Raw genomic sequence first — 24,026 nt, forward strand, 5'->3', positions numbered from 1 at the left:
CGCACTCATGCCAGGCGAGCACGCTACCGCTTGAGCCACATCCCCAGCCCCAGAAATAAGATTCTTAGTGGTTTTGATATGTGGGACCAATCCATGGGCAGAACTCCAGATCGTGGGGTTAAGGAAGCCAATATTAAATCCTGTTTAATGTGTAAGTCAGTTTGATTGTCCCTTCTGTATATTGCAATCAAAGTAATCTAAGTGATATGAATCACCACTTTACATTTACCCTACTGAGAATGGACCAAAATATTTTGCTGTACAGCATGTTGCCAGCTGCCAGAAAATGATCATTCCTGTTCAATTGTTGGGAATTTTGATTGGTGCGGGTTCTTCCTAGGGCACATAATGAAGCCAAATTTAAAGTTAGGTAGTCAGTGTAGTTAGGTAAATCGGGTCTAATATCGAGTGAAATCTAAAATGGAGGCCATGCTGACAATGATTCCGGGAAACGCAGGACAACTCATGGAATGTTAATGAAGTCCTGGAAAAGCCCCTAGGCCCAAAGTCCATCCCAAAGAAATGTTAATGAACAGCCCCAGCAGATTTGAAGATAGCCCATCCCAAAGAAGTGTTAATGAAGTCCTTCCTGCCCAGATTACTTCTTTGGCCCACCTGTGTCCCACCCCTGGACCTTCCAACCTACGTTCCATCACTGAAAGAACTATAAAAAGGGGAAACAACCGCATTTCCACGGATTCCACCTCTTGGGTCCCCTTCTTCCTCCAGGAGAAGTCTTTTCTGCTGTCCTTTAATAAACTTCTAATTTCCGCTCTGCCCTTGCCTCGGGGTGCTTCTCTGGTGTTATTCTTCAACATTGGGGAAGCAAGGACTCCTCACCAGCCAACAGCGGTAACAATATTAAAAGCCCACCAACCTTGGTCCCTGAAGTTCTGTTTGTTTGTTTCTTTGTTTTTGTGGTACTGGGGTACTGGGAATTGAACTGAGGAGTGCTCTATCACTAAGCTACACCATCAGCTCCTTTTATTTTTTAATTTTAAGACAAGGTCTTGCTACATTGAGGAATTTGGACTTGAAATTGGAATTCTCCTGCCTTAGCCTCTGGAGCTACTGGAATCACAGGCCTACATCATTATGCCTAGACTGTGGTTCGATTTCTATGTACAGCCAGCCCTCCATAAATTCATAGATTCCACATATGCATATTCAACCAACTGCCAACTGAAAATATTTTTTAAAATTGCATCAGTACTGAACATGCGCTTTTCTTGTCCTTATTCCCTAATCCTAAATATAGCATGACAACTATTTACATAGAATTCATTTATAGTTATTGGGCATTACAAGTAATCAAGAAATGATTTAAAGTATATTGGAGGATGTGGGTAGTTTATATGCAAATATTTATAGCATTTCACATAAAGGTGAAGCCAGATTTAAAGATAAGTTAGGTAAATCTGGTACGATAAAGAAAATGGAGACCATATGGAGAATGGAGTTCAGGAAACCAGAACAAAATCTGGGGAAATTGAAATATTAATGTCCCCAAGACCCGGAACCCATCCTAAAGAATTGTTAATGAAGTAGCTCCCAGCAAACTGGGAGGTACTAAACAAACCACCCCAGGCCCTTCCTGCCCAGATTACTCTTCCCTGCCCCACCAGTGTACACCTTTTGGCCTTCCCACCTGCATTCTATCACTGCAGGATAGAGGGGAACAAAGGACAGAAATGTGGGAGGACTAAAAGAAGACTTAAGATATAAAAAAGGGAAGATCTCCCCTTTCCATGGATTCTGCCTTTCGGGCCCCTTCTTCCTCCCGGAGGAAGTCTTTTCTGCTATCCTTTAATAAAGCCTTCCACTTTCCACTCTTGTCTCAGAGTGCTTCTCTGGTGTTATACTTCAGCATTCAGGGAAGCAAGGACTTGTCACCAGTAAACAGTGGTAACAAAGGACTTCAGCATCTATGGTTTTTGGTATACAATAGGTTCCTAGAACCAATCCCACACTGATTCAGAGAGAAAACTGTAAGTTTATTTATGGATGCTGATTATATGCACACACTACAATTTTCATACAAAATAATTCATCATACATTCTTTGTGATGACAGTGAGTCTAAATGTCCATCAGTAAGGGGTCGTTTTTTTTTAACTACTTTTTTTTTTTAATATTTATTTTTTAGTTTTGGGTGGACAGAACATCTTTGTATCTATGTGGTGCTGAGGATGGAACCCAGGCCGCACGCATGCTAGGAGAGCATGCTACCGCTTGAGCCACATCCCCAGCCCAAGAGGTCGTTTTTTTTTTTTTTTTTTTTTTTTTTTAAATTATATTGCCAAACATCACAATTGGCAATTATAAAGAATTATTGTGCGATTTTGAAAATAAGTGGCAGAATTTTTGAGGTATGAAGTTTTGTGATTTGAAATAAATCTGAAAGATTTATTGGTAATCAGAAAAGCAAAACTGAAACTGCAGAATATTGACATTTATCACAGGCAGTATGAAGGTACCAATAAGGGCTCAAAGTATTTTGCATTATTTTCAACCTAATTTTACAGATGAGGGAGTTGATTTGTGAGTTTTTTTTTTTTTTTAAAAAAGAAAGGAAAGAAAAAGGATGACATTTCAACAGGCTTTAATATATATGCATTGACTTTCTGAAAGTACTGGCCAAAACTTAAAAAAGTATCTGGGAAGTAGCTTTCAGGATCCACCACTGAGCTTTTTATCTAGAGACAGGGTCTCATTAAATTGCCCAGGCTATCTCAGACTCCAGAGTCACTGGGACAAAGGCCTGGCCACTGCCTGGTGGCTTCTAGGATTTTAATGTGGAAACAGGGCATTCGATGTTGTATGTCTTCTTTAATATTGATGTGTGTGTGTGTGTGTGTGTGTGTGTGCGCGCGCGCGCGCGCGCGCGCGTGCGCGCTGAGGGCCATTACCAAGTAGGAATGATGCATCGATTTCCTTGCCAGCGTACCCCATGTTAAATTTGCTGTGACCTTGCATGTGTGTTTGAGAAAATGACCCTACTCAAGGACGAGGGTGGATCCAGGATTAGGGTGTATCCTGCAGTTTGAGGAAGTATAGTATCCCGGTCCTTGGTTTTAGGGCGTTCCCAGTTTAAGACCTTGGATTTTAGGGAAGTTCGATGTTGAGGATTATTGCTGCTGGAAATAGGGCGTTCGTGCTACCTGAGCTCCCATTGAGCTCTCCTGAGATTCAGAGAGTATTTTGGGAAAAAAGCCTCGTGGAGTAGGTGAATTGGGTGGCAGCAGAACTGGGATTGCCCCAGAACGTGTGTGGAGGCCGGTGTGAGTTCGGGAATAAAGAATTGCTGTTTGAATCTACAAGCTGTGTGGTGGCTCGTGATCTTGTGCCCAGCCAAGACTGCGGCATGTGTGTTCTCTCTCTCACTGTATATATATTTTACAGAATGCATGTCTTGTTTTTTCAATTAAAATTTCATTGAAGAATTAGGAATGCGGTTTTTAAAATTTATTTTTATTCCAATTTGTTATATAGGACAGTAGAATGCATTATAATTTATATTACACATAGAGAGCACAATTTTTCATATCTCTGGTTGTATAAAAGTAAATTCACACCATTCGTGTCTTCATACATGTACTTAAGGTAATGATGTCCATGTCATTACACCATCTTTTCTACCCCACCCACTGCCCTATCTAGAGTTTATCTAATCCTCCCTTGCTCCCCACCAACCACATTATGAATTGTTGGGGTTTTTACCCCTCCCCCCCATTTTCTCCAGATCTGCAGGAGAGATGGGGAAAGCACGCCCTGACCAGGATGAACCAAGAAAGGAAAGGCCAAAGGCCAACTGCCCGCGCCCAACCCTCCCCAGTCGGAGGACAATCAGACAAACCAGGGAGACCAGTCAAAGCAGGATCTCATTTATTGAGAAAACACACACAGCTAACATAATGTACAGGAACCAATCAGGGTAAAGGTCAGCAGGGTGGGGGAGAGTTCTCGATTACACCCATCCTACAGGCAGTAATGGGGAGACACCTGAGCTGTCCCTGAGGGCAGAGGGTTCTGAGCCTATCCTAAAGGTGGTCGGATTTCCCTCACAACCCACGGCAATGCCTTCTGGCTAATCGCCAGGCGCTATCTTAGCCATAAGTGGCCCCAGGAGTGGGAACTGGTAGCAGACAGCAAGTTAAGTTTCCTCTTTTCTGATGCAATATGCCCCACATTACATCATGCCCTACAATGAATCAGCCTCTTTATATCAGAGAAAACATTTGACATTTGATTTTTTGGGGATTGGCTAATTTCACTTAGCATTATATTCTCCAACTCCATCCATTTACCTGCAAATACCATGATTTTATTCTCTTTTATTGTTGAGTAATATTCCATTGTGTATATGTACCACAGTTTCTTTATCCATTCATCTACTGAAGGTCATTTAGGTTGATTCCACAGTTTAGCTACAGTGAATTGTGCTGCTATAAACATTGATGTGGCTGTGTCCCTGTAGTATTTAAGTCCTTTGGGTATAGACCAAGGAGAGGGATAGCTGGGTCAAATGGTGGTTCCATTTCTAGTTTCCCAAGGAGTCTCCATACTGCTTTCCAGATTAGCTGCACCAACTTGCAGTCCCACCAGCAATGTATGAGTGTACCTTTTTCTCCATGTTCTCACCAACACTTATTGTTGTTTGTATTCTTAATAGCTGCCATTCTGACTGGAGTAAGATGAAATCTTAGAGTAGTTTTGATTTGCATTTTTTCTAATTGCTAGAGATGTTGAACATTTTTCATATATTTATTGATTTATTTTATATCCTCTTCTGAGAAGTGTCCCATTCCTTGGCCCATTTATTGATTGGATTATTATTATTTTTTTGGTGTTAAGGTTTTCTTTTCTTTTTTTTTTTTAATGGTGCTGGAGACGGAACCCAGGGCTTTGTGCATGTGAAGCAAGCACTCTACCAACTGAGCTATTTCCCCAGCCCTTGGTGTTAAGGTTTTTGAGTGATATATATCAGTTGGTAGAGTGCTTGCTTCACATGCACAAAGCCCTGGATTCGGTCTCCAGTACCATTAAAAAAAAAAAAAAACCTTAATTATATATATATATATATATATATATATCCTAGAGATTAGTGCCTATCTGATGTGCTTGTGGTAAAGATTTGCTCCCATTCAGTAGATTCTCTATTCATAATCTTACTGATTGTTTCTTTTGCTAAGAAGTTTTTTAGTTTGAATCCATCCCATGTATTGATTCTTGGTTTTAATTCTCGTGCTATAGGAGTCTTATTAAGGAAATTGGGGGCTGGGATTGTGGCTCATGGGCTGGGATTGTGGCTCAGCAGTGGAGTGCTTGCCTAGCATGGTCGGGACCCTGGTTCGATCCTCAGCACCACATAAAAATAAAGGCATTGTGTTGTGTCCATCTACATCTAAAAAATAAATTAAAAAAAAAAAAAAAAAAAAAGGAAATTGGGACCTAATCCAACAAGATGGCGATTTGGGTAGGAATGTTTTAAGATAAGAAATGAAGGGCATTCAGGTTGAGGGGATTGCAAGAATCAGCACAATCACAGCAATTGAGACGCTTCCAGGTAGATATTTCACTGAAACATGTAGGGATTTCACAAAAGATATATTTATTTAAAAATTTAAAAATCTCCAACCAATCTTGTAGAAATGGTGTATCTTAAAAGTTGTGATAATCTGCTCAAATATAAGGCAGATAATGAAGTATGATATGTTAAAATTCGAACACTTAAAATTGACCTTTAGTTTGATCTAAAATATATTTCATTTGATCCACTGTAATCATACAACCTGCAGCATTTTAGACCACACATTAAGGAAAATTATCCAAAAGGTAGGCGGCAGCAGTATGGATCCACTATCAGAGCCCACAACCGATCCCAGGCACCCTCTTCCCGGGTGCTCCGGGTGAGAGCCACCTCGACCCCCTGCGGAGCTGCTCCTGCCTCCTTGTGCTCTGTTGCAGCCCGGGACCCCATGCCAAGCCTGAAGCAGCTCTAGGAGACCGGATAGCCCCACAGGCCGCTCCTGTGCAGGCTGTCTGGCCAGTGGAAGCCTAGCCCCAGTCAAGCGGGAACCTCGGGAGACCACCCCCAGCTCCACAGAGGGACGCGGTGAATCCTCAACCCCAGATCCTGCAGACCATCAGCCAAAGGCCAGGACGCTAGGCTCAGTATGTAGATCCAACTCCTCAATTCCCCTGTGGATGTCCAAACCATTACCCCGCCACCTCCCAGTGCCAATTACAAGAATCTTGTCTGTTGGGAGAGGTCGCCGCGCGAGCCACGTGACCCCTATGCCCTAGCTCCGCCCTCTGTCTCCAAGGAGCCCAGGCTGGAGCAAGCCCGAAGTCCCAGACCCGGCGGGGAGGGACTGGGGTCTGCAATAGCTAATAGGTAGCGCCAGCTGAGGAACCTGAACCGCGCCTGAGCACCTGTGGTGAGCACGTTCTGGGCCGCGTGGCTAGCGGCGCAGCCCATTTGGGTGACAGATCCCGCAGGACAACGGTGGGAGGTGCAGGCGTTGGTGGGAGGGGCATTGGGGTTGGCATATTTCTGCATTTGTCATTGATGTAGTAAAGAATATGTTACACGTTTTCTTTCCAGTCTCTTTGTATAGTCCTTTTAAAAATCAGATCAGAACTTTGTAATATAGTGCATCTGCCTTTACTTGTAAAAGGGTGAGCATTTCTGCAAGCTACTAAACATTTTTTAAAACGTTATTTTAGGGTTACATAATTTTCCAATGCATAGAAGTATTATAAATTATTCAGCTGTTTCCACTAAAAAAAGCACACTGCAGTGAACGACTCTATGTAATTGTCCCTTCCCATTTACTTCTTCAGAATGGCAAAAGGGTAGGGACAGTTACAAGGACACACATACACACTTATGTATTTAAGTTTTTTCTAACTGCCCCTGAAATCACATTGTTTGTGTTAGTTCTTCAACATCAAACATTATGTTTAACCCTCTCTCTCTCTCTCTCTCTCTCTCTCTCTCTCTTTTGTTTGATGTAGATACTGGTTTATCATTGTTTTTATAGGAGTCCATCATCAGTGAAGTCTTTCATACTTTGGGAGAGGGGGATGCTGGGGATTGAATCCAGGATATCAGGCGGGCTAAGCACATGCTTTACCATTGAACTGTGTCCGCAGTCCTCATTCAGACATTTATGTGAATAGTCTAAGTTCTCTTGGTGACACAGGCCTATAATCCCTGCCATTTGGGAGGCTGATTTAGCAGAACTCAAAGTTTGAGGACAGCCTTAGCAACTAAGGAAGACCCTCAGCAACTTCGTAAGACCCTGTCTGAAAATTTAAAAACTAAAATAAAAAGGACTGCGGATGTAGTTAAGTATTAAAGCACCCCAGGGTGCAATCCCCAGTACAAATAATAATTTCCAGCTGAAAACACAAGAGATCACTGAGGCAAGGTTATCAATCAGCATTCAGGCAAAGGAATGAGGAGGTTTCAGAAGATGGAAAAGACTGGGACTTGCATGGCAACTTTTGTGAAGTTCCCAGGAAACTGTTTACCCTGATGGCAGTTAGAAGACCAGCAGCCTGGGGACCTGTGCAGAAGACAGATGAGTGACCATTCTTTGATTTATTCATTCATTCATTTAAGAAGTTTCTATATGGATTCCATCCTAGTAAGGGAGCTAGAGTCAGCTTTCTTGGGGAGGAGACAATTGGATGGAGACCAAACTCATACTTAGGAATTATCTGGGGAAGAGGAAAGATCAGAATGGAAGAGGAGCCATTCAAATGGGATGTGCAAATAGCCTGTGCCCAGGGACACATAGCCACTTCCAGACCCTAGTGGCCTAGTGGCCAGGGGATTGTAGAGGTAAAAGACAATCAAGCCACTAAGAACCAAAGTAGGTAGGCAAAGGCAAGGGGCCCCATTTGTGCACCAAGCTGTCTTCCAAATCACTTTTAGAATTAATGCAAACTGAAGACATGGAACATTTAGGTTACTTGATAAGACCTTCTTTTTAGTTCTTTTTTAATTTTCTAAACCTATCTGACAACAGGTTTTTTTTTTTTTTTTTTTTTCTTTCTGGGCTCTAAAACTGATCTGATCTGGGCAGAGCTGGCACTCTGCAGTTTTAAATCCTGGCTTTGTACTGGCTCTTTGTGTGATTTTGGCTGAGTTTGTTTATCTCTTTGTGCCTTCTGCTTTCTCATATGTAAAATCCAGATATGCCTCCTCTTCCTCCTAGAGTTTTGTGAGAACTGACATGCTGTAGCATGATGTCTTATCCACTGTAAGCATGAATTTTTTTTTCTTTTTTGGTTTTTGTTTTCATTATAGTCAACCCAAGAATGGGGAATAGTTTGGGGACAGTTGCAGGGAGATGTGTTTGCAGGTGGTAGACTTCAGTAGGGAGATGAATAGCAGCAGTCCTAAATTCCAGAAAGAGTTGATACTTAGAGACAAACGGAGATAGATGGTATCAAAACATCCTCCTGAGAGCAGGGAACGACTGCAACAGGAAAGATTTCATGGGGAAGTCAGGGCAGGAGAGGGAGAAAGGTGTGGGTATGAAATGAGGGAGCTTATCTGAGGTATCCACAGATTTTGTTATCCATGAGGGTTTCTGGAACCAATTTCCCCCAGAATGGTTGAGGGATGACTGTACTTATAAATCAAGCACCTAAAAGGGACTTTTAATTTAAAAATTAAAAAGTTGCACAACTCAGTAATAAAAGATAACCCAATGGGCAAATGATTTGAATAGTAATTTCTCCGAAGGGGATATATAAGTGGCCAAAAAGCACTGAAGTAAGCAAGGAAGTAGGTCAGTTTTTGGTTTATTTGTTGTTATTTGTAGCGCTGAGCACTGAATACAAGACAAGGTGAGCACTCTGCAACACGGTATGCCTTAGTACAGATTACTTTTTTATAAGACCAAAGTCTCAAAATTAAAAAAAAATAATTCTGGGTCAGGCCTGCTCGAGCCACAGTGACAGACAAGTGTATTTATTCCAATTTCCTGGAATCATGGAATACATACTATAAAGAGAATCTGCCTAAGCAAAGATGCCTCCTGTCACTTATTTTTCCTTCAAATATTTATTGAAGTGGACTCCTAATTCCTAATGGGGAAATATAGTTAAAATCATACTTTCCCAACCCAGAAATCCTCCCCACACAGGTAGGAGAGGAAGAAAATATTCTTCCTCTATTTATTTTTGCAATGCTAAAGTTTGAACCTTTATTTATTTTTGCAATGCTAAAGTTTGAACCCAGGGTGGTGTTCATGCTAGCAAGTGCTCTCTATTCCTGAGCTACACAAGAAAATACTTTTAAAATTTTTGAATAAACATTAAGCTAGAAGCCAGGTATGGTGGTGTGTCTGTAGTCCCAGGAGACTGAGACAGGATTAATGCTTCACCCAGGGTAAGCCTGAGCAGCAAATCAATGTTACAGAGGGGAATTTGCACACAGACTGAAGTGACCATGAAGATCTGCAACCACTGGTTCTTGGGATCTAGCTTGAAGAATTTTAAGCAATGTGTACATAGTAGTAGGCATGAGTCTGTTATACAGAAAAGGATCAGGAAAAAAGGAAATACTCTCAAAGGAGAAAGGGAGAGAGTGGGTCATCTTAGAGAGGAGAGACAGCAAACTCCTCCTGTTCTCCTATTTTATTAGGGGTTTCTAGGGAAGTTTCTGGAGAGTACTTACTTCCCAGTTACACCTCTTGAGTTTTGACTAATAGTATTGCATGACTTTCAAGTCTGGACTGCCCATTGTTTTACCCCATGGTAAAGACTCAAGGCAACTCCGGGTCACCCCTCCTGCCTCATTCCCCCCACCCCCATCCCGGCCACTGACATCTCTAATTGGAAGCGGTTCTTAGAAGGAGGGTTTGCTTTGAATTACCCTATCTCCCTGAGTCCTGGAATCTAGCCTGCATAAGTGTCACAAAAGTTCCCTGTTCAGATAACTTGTGTTCTTCTTCCTTTTCTTTTTAAAAAATATTATTTTAGTTACACATGGATATCTTTATTTTGTATAAATAAAAATATCTTAATTTTGTTTACTTATTTTTATGTGGTGCTAAGGATCGAACCCATTATCTCACACATGCAAGGCAAGCGCTCTGCCACTGAGCCACAACTCCAGCCCTACTTGTGTTCTTATTTGCAGGGAGAAACCTTTGGGATTTCATTTCTCCTGCAGAAAACAGGTTATGGCTGAGGAATACAGTATGTTGTTGAAGGTAGTTCTAGTCATAAAGCCTAGAAAAGGCCTAGTCAGTCTTCAAAAGGATTTATACACATTTCAAAGAGAGAAAAGTACTTAATTATCAGTTGTAATAAAGTAAATGCTCAAAGAAGGTAGAAATTAATTTCCAATAGGAAAAATTATCTCATATTTTAGTTTGTATTTGTCCTTTCACAACTTATTGGTAAGACAAGACTGAGTTTACTATTGGCGGCAATAAGGGAAATTGTGACCTCGCAAAGCTTTCACGGTGGCTGAGAACAGGAAGGCAAGGTCAGATTTTATGGAGAAGTGCAAGTTTGATTTAAGGTGGTTCTTCCATAACAGCGTTTTCAGGACTGGTGCAAACAGCAAGATTTTGAGCTAAAGGACTCAAAGAATCTTAGGGCATAAACTGTGTTTTCCATTGAAGAATGGATGGGTCCTCAGGGAAATTCCGTTACTGAACAATTAAACAGTTCGCCTGGCTGCAGTTTCCTGGAAAAACAAGCGAAGCAGTGACAATGCTAAGGTGTGGTTCCCGGTTCCCAAGCACCAGTGGTCGACAGCAGACGCGCGAACACTACAAAGCAGAGATGTTTGCTCGTCAGGAGTGCGCCTTGAGCACTGCCTGGTCGCAGCTCCCGCGGTACCCGTCCAGAACTCTGCGCCCGGCAGAGCCCCTCACCACCTAAGTGCGTTTGTGTCTTGCCCCGTGTCTACTGGCGCAGTGCTGGCCTGTCCACTACCGCGACCCAAGAACGCCGCCTCGCATCGTAATCCTCAGCGCTTCTTAGTAGGAAACCAGCCACGGGCCACAGGCAGTACCTAGGCTGTGGGGCCCGGAAGCTGCAGGTGCAGCGGATACAGCACCTGGGAATCGACAGGTAAGGGATAACGCACTGGAGACGTCCATCTGACCTTCCGCGATTGCCTCGGCCCTGGGGCCCAGAGCGCCTACGGTGCCTACATCGAAGGCGCAGGTTTTGGCTCGCCGAAGGTGACGTCATCCAGTGCGGCCAGTCAGTCGCTCCGCCCCAGCGTACGTCGGATCACGTAGCTAGATCCGAACGGGCACCGCAGCCAGACGTGCGTGCGCACTGCTTTTCCCCCTCCTGCTAGGAGGTGAGGTCTGTTAGGGGCGGGGAAGAGCCCGCCACAGCCAATCAGCGGCTCCCGCGCCAGTGTGTGTGTGTGTGTGTGTGTGTGTGTGGGGGGGGTGCGCCCCGCCCAGCCGGGCAGGCTGTCCCTACGGGCCTGTTCCAGCCAACAGTGGCCGTGTTGCGGGCGCCGGTAGGCAGGTGAGTGTATAGTCTGCAGGGTCCAGGCCGGACCCTCTCCGTCTGCCACCGCCTCTCGCCTGTCCGCGCCTCTGCAGTCCGGAGAAGCAGCAGGCCTCGGGGATGCGGGAGCGGGATAGGGGCGGCCTGGGGCTGAGGGACAGGCCGGATCCACGCGGCCCCAGATGCGTGCGTTGGAAGGCGCACGTCTGTCGGGGGAGGGGCTCGACCCTGGTCGCAGTGGTTTATTCTCCGTGTGGTCTTTTTGATCGGCCTGGGGAGTTCGGGACGCCTAGGGCAGCGAGGTGGCTGTGGTGGTTGCTTTGGCAGCGTGGGGGTGGACGCGGTCAGAGCGTAGAGGGCCACCCCCGCTTCTTGTCTCCCGACTTTGTGTCTAGCTGGAGAACCAGTATTCTGTGGACCAGCTGCGGAGAGCTGGGTCTCCCGGGGCTAGGCCGTTCCCTGTGGACTCGGGGGTCTGCTTACTGGCGTTGAGTCATATGCTCCTGCACTGGGAAGTGGCCAGAATACCAATGAATTGCAGTGGGACACTCAGCTGTCACTAGGCCGCAGATAAGTCTCTGGCCATGCATGGCCAGTATCTACTCTTTATTACGCAAGTAAATTAGGAAATAGGGCTCAAAACACCTTGCTAATCGAGAAGTTGCTGCCAGGCTGCCTGTAAGGACTCAGGTTCCTTTGTGGCCCTTTTGACAAGAGTTTTGGGGAAGTCAGGTCTGGTGACATGGGCATAGGCTAATAGAGCCGGCTGTAGCCTTTTCTCCTCAGGCTCGTGTTGGGGTCACTGCCAGACCTTTTGACATACTGGGTTCTTACTCCCAGCATGTCCTTTCCTTAGGCTTCCTATGTATGCTCAGTTTACTATAGAGTCTCCTTCAGGTGACATTGCACAAACCTCCTAGGTGCTGGTTTTTACATTTGCACGCTTAAAGGGTGGTCTTTTCCACGTTTTGGGGGCTGGTGGCTGTGGGTAGCAGTATCACTGATGGGACAGGAGAAGGGTGGGACTGTTTTTTCAGAGTCAGTGACAAGTCCTGCTTTAAACATTTTGAATATGAGATGACATCTAAGTGAAAGGTTAGAAGGAAGGTGGGGGGTCCTTGGGTGATGGAGACCTAGGGACCAAAGTGAACTTGGAGGAAGAAGTAGATTTAAGAGCAGAAGATTGGGCTGAACCTTGAGGAGAAAGCACATATTTAAGGAGTCTGTGGAAAGAGTTAGAGCTGGTAGCAGAAGAAATGAAGATGGGGTGGGGTCTCATGGAGGCTTGGGACTGCATGTTGCTATGGTGGAAAGAGGGTAAAAGTAGTTTTTTTTTTTTTTTAATTTTTTAAATTTTATTTGGTGAGACTGAGATGAAGTGTGTTTTGAGCAGTTGTATTTGGGTCCAGAGTCCCACTGGGCCCAGGTTCAAGTCCAGACCAACTAGTCAGTTACTCATCTGTGAAATGGGGATCATATTGTTACCTTTGTCTGCACATGGGAACCCTCAATAACTAGCCAGCAAATTCCAGGCACAGCTGTAATGACTTAACATACTGCATTCATTGAAGATTTACAGTAACCTGTGAGCCTCCTACAGAGGAGGAGATTAAGCTACAGAGGTTAAGTTACTTACTTAAAGTAATACAGTAAAAGCTATGGAACTTGCATTATTTTAGCAGAGTAATGGTAATGCAAATTAACATGTGTTTAGGGGTGTTGGAAGTGGGGATGAAATTATAAACTACTTTTCCAGGAAGTTTTCCTCCTGGAAAGTAGTGCTTTATGTAGATGATTGTTTCCAGTGGCAGTGTTTCTGTAAGGTTTGCTCTTAAGATAGTGGCAGCCATGTGTTTCATTGATCTTGATAAGCAAATTACTGCTTTAGTGCATTCCACTAGTTATGACTTCAATCATTGGGGAAAATCTTGGCAATTCTCTTTTATTTATCTATCTATGTATCTATCTATTTATTTATTTAAGTTGTGGTTGGACACAGTACATTTATTTTATTTATTTTTATGTGGTGCTGAGGATCAAACCCAGTGCCTCACATGTTGAGCCACAACCCCAGCCCTTGGCAGTTTGCTTTTCATGCAAATGTTATCTTACAAAAGTGCATCAGGAAGTTCACTTCAAAAAAGAAGTGAGAGAAGCTATGATGTTAATCAGTGTATATCCTCTAAAGAACTGAAATAATCCTTACAATCTCTAGTCCTTTTACCTCAGTGGTTGCTCATGCATAAAATAATCCTTGCTTTTGTTTTCAAAGCTGTTTTTGGAAAGATGGAAAGTGGTGCAGTTCTGCTGGAATCCAAATCCTCACCGTTTAACCTTCTTCATGAAATGCATGAGCTCCGCCTTCTGGGTCACCTGTGTGACGTCACAGTCAGTGTGGAGTATCAAGGTGTCCGGGAAGACTTTGTGGCCCATAAAGCAGTGCTGGCAGCCACCAGCAAGTTTTTTAAGGAAATGTTTCTTAATGAGAAGAGTGAGGATGGTACCAGAACTAATGTCTACTTAAATGAAGTACAGGTTGTTGACTTTGCTTCATTTCTGGAGTTTGTCTACACTGCCAAGGTACAGGTGGAAGAAGATCGGGTACAGCGGATGCTGGAAATGGCTGAAAAGCTAAAATGTTTGGACCTTTCAGAAACTTGTTTCCAGTTAAAGAAACAGATGTTAGAGTCAGTCCTTTTGGAATTGCAGAATTTCTCTGAATCTCAGGAAGCTGAGGTGAGCAATGGCTCCCAGGTAGGTGTTGCTTCAGACTCTAGGGCAAGTACAGGCCTTGATGGTGCCCACTCCAATGGCCTTGTGGATTCTCCAGATTCCCCAGTGGAGAGAATCAGCAATGGCATGTCACCTGATATGCCACTGAGGAAGTCCAAGGAGAAACTAGACAAAAAGAAAGATGTAGCTAAGTCTCCTTACCCTAAAATCAGAAGAGCTAGTGGAAGGCTGGCTGGAAGAAAGGTATTTGTGGAAATCCCTAAAAAGAAGTACACAAGAAGACTCAGGGAGCAGCAAAAAAGTGCTGAGGATGAAGCTGAGAATTATACTTTCTCCCAGGACCAAAGCCCAGACAGTGTGGAACCAGAGATGGAGCCAGTTGCAAAAATCCAGGGTGATAGTACTGGTGTGGAGTTGGAGGAAGTGCTGCCAAAAGCAGCTGGGGAGGAGGAGGAAGAGGAGGAAGAGGGAGAAGAGTTAGAGAAGAAAAAGAAGAGCAACTTTCAGTGCTCTATCTGTGAGAAGGCGTTTCTGTATGAGAAGAGCTTCCTGAAGCACATCAAGCACCACCATGGCGTTGCCACTGAGGTGGTGTACCGCTGTGACACCTGCTGCCAAACCTTTGCCAACCGCTGCAACTTGAAGAGCCATCAGCGCCATGTGCACAGCAGCGAGCGCCACTTTCCCTGCGAGCTATGTGGGAAGAAGTTCAAGCGCAAGAAGGATGTAAAGCGGCATGTGGTTCAGGTGCACGAGGGTGGTGGTGAGCGTCACCGCTGTGTCCAGTGTGGCAAGGGCCTGAGCTCCAAGACGGCGCTGAGGCTGCATGAGCGGACACACACAGGCGACAGGCCCTATAGCTGCACAGAGTGTGGTGCCAAGTTCTCGCAGCCTTCAGCGCTCAAGACCCACATGAGGTAGGTGGCACCCGACCACTTGGCCGCCCAGGGCCAGCACCCCTGGCAGGACTGGCTGGTTTGTGGGGACTTAATCATTCTTGAAATGAGTGTTGGGAAACTGAGATGGTTCTGGGATTTGGACCAGTGTGGTGTGACTGTCTGGATTGTTCATTTCTTATTTGGTTTCCTCTAAGAATGGGGAGACTTGGTGTGAGAAAGTTTAGAATTCTCTTTGGAGGTAGAGAGACTGCGAGAGATGGCTCCTCAACTCACAAGGCCCTTGAGCCAGTGGAGACCCTCCACTGTCAGCCTTGACATGTCCAGGCACAGAATCCTGGACACAGAATAGAGCTGCCCTACTGCTGCTGCAAGGGACATTGACAGCCCCCACCTGGAAGTCTCACCTGGCATGTGCTGCCTACCTGTGATGGTTATAGTCCCCTTCATACTTGAAGAGTTGGGGCTAATTACCCTTATGGGCTTTCCCTGACACTTCATTTGAAACCTGGGTTCTATGACCAGCTGAGTCCCACAATCCCAATTAAAGAGCTCAGTTAGATGATCTCTTCAGAACTCTTCTTTGTCTTATTAAGTTCATTGGGCTTGGAAAATGTGCTTTATGGTTAAACTCCAGCATCAGGGCAGACCATGTTTCCTGTTTGTTTTTGAACTCTAGGTGGGAGGTGGTCAGTATTTAAATAAGTTTCCTTATAGTTAATGTATACTTTCAAAATCTAGGCAAGCAGTTAAATTTTCTAACCTGTTCTAGGTCTGACTTCAAACCTAGGCCAGTCTTTGGGGTGGTGACATGACATTTGTCATCTTTTACTCTTAAATAATTGTTTAAGAAGTGCTCAGTAAAGTATGGTTGATTGCTTCATCATGCTGGTTGTAAAATTAAAATGCTCATGTATGCTCCTCAGAAAATAGGTTCCTTCAAGCAGTTTGAGAACAGCTCTCCTTTTGAGACTGGTCATGTCATATTCAGAAATAATGGTAAAATTTCTGGTCATGTGGTATTTTGTCAGCAACAGTTCCTAAGGTGCTTGTGGTGGATTCTGAATGAGGAAGCTTTACCAATATTAGAGGACACTCTTTAGTGTTCTAAAATATACACCAAGGTGTGGGCTCCCCATGCTCTTGAATTATAGCATGACGTGGATGATATTCAGTGATTCCACATTGGGATGTGAACTCAAGTGGTTATGTGTTGATCTATTGGCCTTCCACAGAAATTGCATTTATTTTGGGATGGCGATATGGGTTCTTGACCTTTCCTTTAGGTTATTCTTATCAGGTCTCTTGGAGAAAACGATTTTTGCAGGATAGAGTGGAAATTGTATTGCAAAGTGAGCTTTGAAATACACCCTAAGTTATCATCTGAATGTTGTACTTTCAGAATTCATACAGGGGAAAAACCTTTTGTCTGTGATGAATGTGGTGCAAGATTCACTCAGAACCACATGCTGATTTATCATAAAAGGTGCCACACAGGTAAATACCCATGCTGTTGTGATTGAATGTCTTTCCTAGCTGTAGAAGGGAACTGCAATTGATTAGAAGTTGGCATCTACCAAAGTGGTCCAGGTTAAAGCCACACTATAGTTTTTCCATCTTACTGTAAAAAATGAATCAAAATGCACCTGTTGTCTGCAGTGCTCATGTGCTTGTGGCCATGGCCTTTATACCACCAGGAAATAGGATCTGGCATATCGGTCTTAGATGTTGAGAGGTATAAAACAGTTCTTACTGGTGGCATAGTCTAAAATTCCATTTCCCAGAATCTGCATGAAGAAATTGCTTAACATATGAAAAAAGCTATATGCTGTTATGGTTGCTCTTGCTATTTTTTAATGACATAGAATTGGAAACAACCTGATTGTCCAAATTAATGTAAGGAAATGGTTCAGTAAATTCTGGTGAATCCATTCCTTGGCTCATAACTTGACCATTCAGAATAAGGACTCTGAATGGCATGAAAAAAAAAAAAAAAAAAACTAATGGACTTGGTTGTTGAATTTCAAAATGCCCAGTTAATAAACTCAGTTACTCCCAACTATATTGAAAACCTACACATAAAAGAAGAAAATAAATTACAATATGATAAATTGTTGAATTAGGCGGTGGGATAATCTCCTATTTTTCCTATTTTCCAAAGTCTTTTTGATATGATTTTATCATATGAAGGAGAAAGTTCAAATTGGCTTTATTCTGGTTCAACAGTGACGAAGAGGTTCAGAATTTTGTAAACTACACAAATGTTTACAGAATCTAACTGTTGTGTACCATAGTTACTCTAGTAATCCAGTTCCTTCTTGGCTTACATGTTTCACTTCTAAGCACTGTCATACAGGCCTCAAGTTCAGATGCACGCAAGACAGAGATGAGGTATTTCATGATGTAGAATGAGTAGAACTGGTGTCTAATGGAAGCTGGGGGGGGGGACAGTGTCAGGACACATCAAATAATAAATTAGAATTGGTCATTTGATGAGACTATTCATATTAAGCTTTTATTAAAGCCAATATTTTTATTTGGATGTTTGTGAAATCAGGGGCATACCTACAGATGAATACAAGTTGTAAGAATAAATAATTTAAACTACAAAAAATGAGATGGTATTGAAGATTTTCTTGTCCTGCAGTCCAGTCAATTGCACTTGTTACTCTAGAAGCTACATTTATAAATCCATGTAAACTTCTCCTTTTATCACAAAAAAATTCCTTCTTAAAAGGAGAGGAACTTTTCTATCAGACCTATTCTAATAAAAGTCCACAGAAAGTGCTTCTTTGAAAACAATCCAAAAAGTCCTCCAAAAAGAAGTTGTGAAGTTATTTTCTTGTTTAGAATGACATTTTAAAATGTGAGCTGGCTGAATGGTAACTCTTTAACCAGTCTAGTGGAATGTTTCTTGGATTACCAAGGGTATTTTATACTGACTTTCAGCAAGTAGCAAGCATCTTATGTGAATAAATGTTTTATAATGGTTTTAATTAGAAAGTGTAACATGCTGCCCACCAAGGGTTTTGAGTGTGGACCTACTATTCCCATGCAGTTTGAAAGCCTGTATTGTTTCTAATTGTATTTTGTCTTTTCATATAGGTGAAAGGCCTTTTATGTGTGAAACGTGTGGCAAGAGTTTTGCTTCTAAGGAGTACTTAAAACACCACAATAGAATCCATACTGGATCCAAACCCTTTAAATGTGAAGTATGTTTCAGGACTTTTGCCCAGCGGAATTCACTTTACCAGCATAATAAAGTCCATACAGGTATGGCTGCAGGGTCCCAGGGAAGGAAGGGAGTTTGGTTCAGCAAGAAAAACAGCTGCAATTTTTTAGATTTACTAGAAAAGCTTAAGGAGAAAAGTGGCCAAACTCTGTTATGTCACAGCATTTTCTTTTTTTTTTAAATTGAGTTTTTAGCTGGGTGTTGTGGTACATGCCTGTAATCTCATCGACTCAGGAGGCTGAGGCAGGAGGATCACAAGTTTAAGGCTAGCCTCACCAATTTAGTAAGACCTTGTTTCAAAAAATAAAACAGGCTGGGGATGTGGTTCGTTGATTAAGTACCCCTGAGTTCAATCCCCAGTATCCTTCCAAACATTTTTTTTCCCCTAATTTCTGGTTCTGAGAAACTGGAAAGTAGAACTTACATGGGCAAATAGGGGACAACCAAGTTCCTTTGCTGTGTGGAGTTTTTACTGGAAAGGGCAGACACCTTACCCATGAATGAATATTTCAATATGGATATTCATATTTTAGTATAAATAAGGATAATGATCTATTAGTGTATATATACAAACATGTACACAAATTCAGTTAATAGGGGATTTGTAATTTTGTATTTTTTTACTGTGGAAAATAATTGTCATTTCTAAAGATATAACAGCTGTGGGAATGAATTCTGGTCTGTTTTTGGTGTTGGCATAAACTTGATATTATAGTCAGTTGGCATGTCTCTGGTTAGCCCCGGAATTACTAGCTTTGTATATGTGGGAATGTTGAGGTTTTCCTGGGGTCTGCAGACAGACTTTTCTGGAGTTTATTCAGAATTAACTTCAGAAGGTGAAAAGGTGAGATCACTCAATAGTTTTGTTCTCTTCCTGCCTCAGGGGAGCGGCCCTATTGTTGTGACCAGTGCGGGAAGCAGTTCACCCAGCTCAACGCCCTCCAGCGCCACCATCGTATCCACACTGGAGAGAAGCCATTCATGTGTAATGCATGTGGACGGACATTTACTGACAAGTCCACTCTCCGGAGGCACACCACAGTAAGAGATGGAATGGCCTATTTGAGAATAAAACACTGCTGGTCCTTAGATACATAACCCTGAACAGCCAGAAATACCTGACGTTATTTCCCAGTAAGGGTTAGAGGCGGCAACAGCTCAGGTGTTCTCTGCAGTGAGTATAGAGTGAACAAGAGTTCATGGCAAATATCCAACTGTGACACTGGTGGTAAGCAGGTGTTTTGCAGTTAGAAGATTTTTCACTGCAGGGGAAACTAATTTTAAGTTGGAGAGAATCTTGATTTTTTTTTTTATCTGTAAGTCAGGAAATGTACAGACACATGAAGTGACTTTTGTTTTGTGTTTGATTTGTAGATACACGATAAGAATACTCCATGGAAGTCTTTCCTTGTTATTGTAGATGGTTCACCCAAGAATGACGAAGAACACAAGATGGAGCAGCCTGATGAAGAATATGCATCACCCAAACTTCCAGATAAATTGCTGTCTTTTGCAGAAAATGGCCATTTTCACAACCTGGCCACAGTCCAAGGTGGTGTGCCTACTGTGCCTGAGAACAGTTCTGCAGACATAGTCTGCAAGGTGGAGGACCCGGTGGTGTCCCAGGACTCTCTGCTTGCCACCACCATCAGTGAGCTTAGTGAGCTGACTCCACAAACAGACTCAGTGTCCACACAGCTTCCCTCATTGACCAACATGGAGTAGGAGCTTGAAGTCGTGTGCCAAGCAGTCTTTGTGTGTGATAGTTATACTCCAGATGATGTCAGGGGCTAAGAAAAATAAATGAGTGTGTGCAAAGATGCAGGCAAGAATGACCTCTGCAGATATTCCCAAACTTCTACTAACTTGCACGTCTTTATCACAGCATTTTTAAAAGCTTTCCCTTAAAAATCCCGATCTGCATGATCTCAATTACACTTTGTCGACAAGACAGTTAACATAAGCTCCCTTAATTCTGGTGTATGCTATATGCGCTAATCATCCTAATGGTTGATCCTCTTGATATTTAGACCACTGCTTGTTATAATTGCAGAGTACAGAGATCCAGCTCATGAAATTACTGTTATGGTCTTCCTGGACTCACCCTGCCTTATACTTCCATGTGTGTTTACTTCTCTTGATTCTTTTGAGGTATTTTTCTACACTGAAATAAAATTGGGACCAACTATTTTCAGCTGTTTCTTCCTTGTTGAGTTGAAGCAAATCAGATTTGCTCTGGGGACCCTTGAATGGGACTGAAGAAATGGATTATTGTATTTATTCCTCAACCCTCTATCTGTAGGCACGAAAAAAGGAATGACAAATTGAACACTCACAAAACTTTGTATCTCTCTCTCTACTCATAGCACACATAGAGTTTGTCATAAAATCAACTTTTGAACTGAAATGTGGCTGTTCAGTTTCATTCCTAAAATCTGGATTAGGTAAGAGCTATCCTACCAAAGAGTCGAGCCAACTGTAGTATTTTTTTGCAGAGTTGTGAAAAAAAAGGAAGAGGCTTTAGAAAGCACTTGAACATTGGGTAGTTATTCACAAATAGCAAAATAAGGTGACTGTGGCAGATCTTAGAATGCAGAGTATTAGTATTTTTGCTAGGTTTTCTGCCATTTCTGTAATTTCCAGAAACCCAGACTTCCTCGTTTCCACATCAGGAGATTGAAACAATTGCCACAAATCTGCTTCCTTGGGAGCATGCAAGAATCTGGACGGGACCAAAAGCCTTGGTACATTCATCTCAGATTATGCCTTAATGAGCAGATCATACAGAACCCCTAACTGCCTTAGAGGCTCCTTTGGCTGTCTCATGCTGGACTTAATTTATTGCTTGAAAAAATTCACAATGAAAAGAGGATTCTGTTGTTATTTGCTACTCCTGACCTATGGTTCCAGGGCTTTGGGTGTATGGTGTGTGCTTGTGAAATGCTTTGCTTCCCATGTAATCCTTAAACATTCATTTTAAGAGCACTTTGAAGAAGAATTCTCATTTCCTACTTGCTTTCCCCCGATGTTAATTTATTAAATTCACTGTGAAAACATTTTGATTTTCCAAGAGAAAGGTACCTTGTTCTTACAATGAAGACAGAGCTGCACTATGACAAACTGAGGGACGGTTTCTTCCTCACTGCTCATTTCGTGTTAATATGTTCAAGTAACTAGTGAAGTCACCTTGGGGTGTTCAGGCGCTGTTTCACACCTGCTCTTGAAGGTCACAAGACTGAATTCTCCAAACTCAGTTATGACCACATCATCATATCCTAATTGTGTTTACAGAATCAAAATAGTGACTGTCATACAACCGTTTTTAATATTGGTGAAGGAGACTGAACCTGCTCAGCCCATGTACTGTTTATGGAATAAAGTCATCTTGATGAGAAGGAATTTAAAATAGTTTATTTTGTTACCTACTGGAAGAATTCTTGTCTTGAATTTCTTTAGAAGTTCTACATGAAATTGTTGTGTTAATAAATGTCTGCTTTGCTAAAGTAGTTCTGCAGTTCTAAGTGTATTGTATTGTAACAGGGCCTATAGAAATAATATTCATAAGATTCTTAGCTGACACAAATATAATTTGCTTAGCACAAATGAGATATGAAATCAGGATGTGTAAACCTTTATGTAGTAGTCTAAGAATTAATATTTTATTCCATAGTAGTCTTTAGAATTGAGGAGGAAACACTATCTGCTGCTCAGATAAAAGCAGCTGGTGTCCTGCTAGGGAAGGTATAACTACAAGGTTGCCTGTTGACTAGCTCTTCAATAGATTATAGTAGCTATCAGAGATGACTTTTTTTAAAAAAAATTTATTAGTTATTGATGGACCTTTATTTATTATTTGTTTACCTGCGGTGCTGAGAATCGAACCCAGTGCCTCAAACATGCTAGGCATGCTAGTACTCTACCAATGAGCCACAACCCCAGCCCCCAGAGATGACTTTTAACTACACAAATTTCTTTACCCCCTTCCTGGAAGGATATAGGATATGTGAAAACATAGAACTCCATAAAACCCACAGAAGACTTTGTGGGGAGGGAGTCATCTCCTCTGTGTCAATCCAAGCATAGCCACACTGAGTACAAACAACGCCACTCAGTATGTCAGTCCAAAGCATTTAAGAAGACAGTGTCTGGATGCTGGTATGTAAGTTGCTTCTAAAGGATGTCAAATAAAGGTCATTGGGCTTGGGATGTGGCTCAAGTGGTAGCGCGCTCGCCTAAAACTAAAAATTAAAAAAAAAAAAAGTCATTGAGGAGGTGATCTGGTACCATTCCAACCATTTTGTGTGAAATAATACTAGCCCGAACTCCGCAGGGCTCTGCAATCTTTGGTTTGATCAAGTATTTTATTGTATAGAGTTTGGAAGTGGGGGGAAACCTCATAGGATTTGGCTGTTGGTAAGATTCTCCAAATTTAAGTTATTATACCTTAGTTTTAGCCTGTTATAACTAATCTGTCATATACTTATCATATGAGGACTTAAACATTTTTGGAAATCAATGGCATTCACTACTTGGGCAGTGAAGTCACTTATTTCAGCTGGGAAGTGTACTCGTTCACATGCAACTGAACAGGAGCAGATGGAATGGAGAAGGCCAGAGCCATCCAGCATGTCCCCTGAACAGCCTCAGAAACCATTCACTATGACCATCTGTATAGAACTCTGATGAAGGTGCACAAGACTTCTGTTAGGAAACTGACTCTGAAAAGACACATATGGAAGATTAGACTTTCAAATGTCAACTTCTCAGAATTATTGGAATGGTCTGTTCTACCATTCATTTTTTAAAAATTCACTTTGATTTAAAAAAATATACATAAATATATGTATTTATAAATGTGTAAATATATATATATATGTATAATATATATTTATTGTGGTGCTGGGGATTGAATCTAAGAGTATTACACCATTAAACTACATCCCTAGCCTTTTATATTTTGTTGCCAAGTATGGCCTGGACTGTAAAGTCCTTCTGCATCAGCTTTCCAAGTCATTGGGATTACAGGTATGTGCTGCTGTGCTCTGCTTTTGAATATGCTCTAGGACCCAAAGTTAATGCTCCATGAGAGGATGATAGGATAAGTTGGCTTATACTGTCCCCCACAGGTCTTCTTCCTTCCCAGAACTTCAGGTCCTAGTGGTCACTGAGCATGACCCTTTCCCAGAGGCATCTACTGTCCCTGTAGAGATACCTGTAAGATTCAATTAAATGTCCACACTGCCCAAATCACCTTACTTTCTTGGGGAGGCAGGGGGCTCTACCACGCGGCCTGCGCAATGGTTTCATTAATGAGGTTCTAGGCATAAAGTTAGTTAGAAGAGATCGAAATAAACACACAGACTCAGTTACCTCATTTCTATTGCTAGGTCCGACACGGCTCGCCTCTCTGGTTCCCACCTCTAGCCGCCCAGCAGGGCAGCGAGGATTACTCAGGGCTAGCAGGAGAGAGAGCGAGCGAACACGCCTGGGAGTAGCCCTTTATTGGGGAACAAGAGATTCAGGGGAGAATTCCATCCAATGAAGGTTGAGGGGGGGACTGCACTCCAAGGTCAGGGTCAGTGATTGGGTCCCCGGAGTCAGTGGTCAGGCACACCCCCACACGGATGGGCTCTCTCATCAGGAAAGGGTCGGGAAAGCTTCGAC

The 24,026-nt window shown here is 42.6% G+C and overlaps 1 protein-coding gene across 3 annotated transcripts; it reads left to right on the plus strand.

Moving 5' to 3' along the window:
• The first annotated feature begins 9,228 nt into the window (after window positions 1–9,228).
• On the plus strand, window positions 9,229–21,868 carry GZF1 (GDNF inducible zinc finger protein 1). 3 transcript variants are annotated; one of them, XM_081290770.1, is made up of 6 exons: window positions 9,229–11,519; window positions 13,774–15,151; window positions 16,533–16,627; window positions 18,236–18,403; window positions 19,246–19,403; window positions 19,737–21,868. In XM_081290770.1, the coding sequence occupies exons 2-6, from the start codon at window positions 13,788–13,790 to the stop codon at window positions 20,085–20,087; spliced, it is 2,136 nt and encodes a 711-aa protein (XP_081146896.1). In that variant the 5' UTR covers window positions 9,229–11,519; window positions 13,774–13,787; the 3' UTR covers window positions 20,088–21,868. The 3 variants fall into 3 exon arrangements, with proteins under 3 accessions (XP_081146896.1, XP_081146898.1, XP_081146897.1); XM_081290772.1 differs by having other exon boundaries at window positions 19,783–21,868; XM_081290771.1 differs by having other exon boundaries at window positions 9,229–11,105.
• Window positions 21,869–24,026: the final 2,158 nt, after the last annotated feature.

The sequence above is a fragment of the Spermophilus citellus genome (assembly GCF_964194105.1).
Source record: "Spermophilus citellus genome assembly, chromosome: 4".
In the NCBI taxonomy this organism is placed as follows: Eukaryota; Metazoa; Chordata; class Mammalia; order Rodentia; family Sciuridae; genus Spermophilus; species Spermophilus citellus.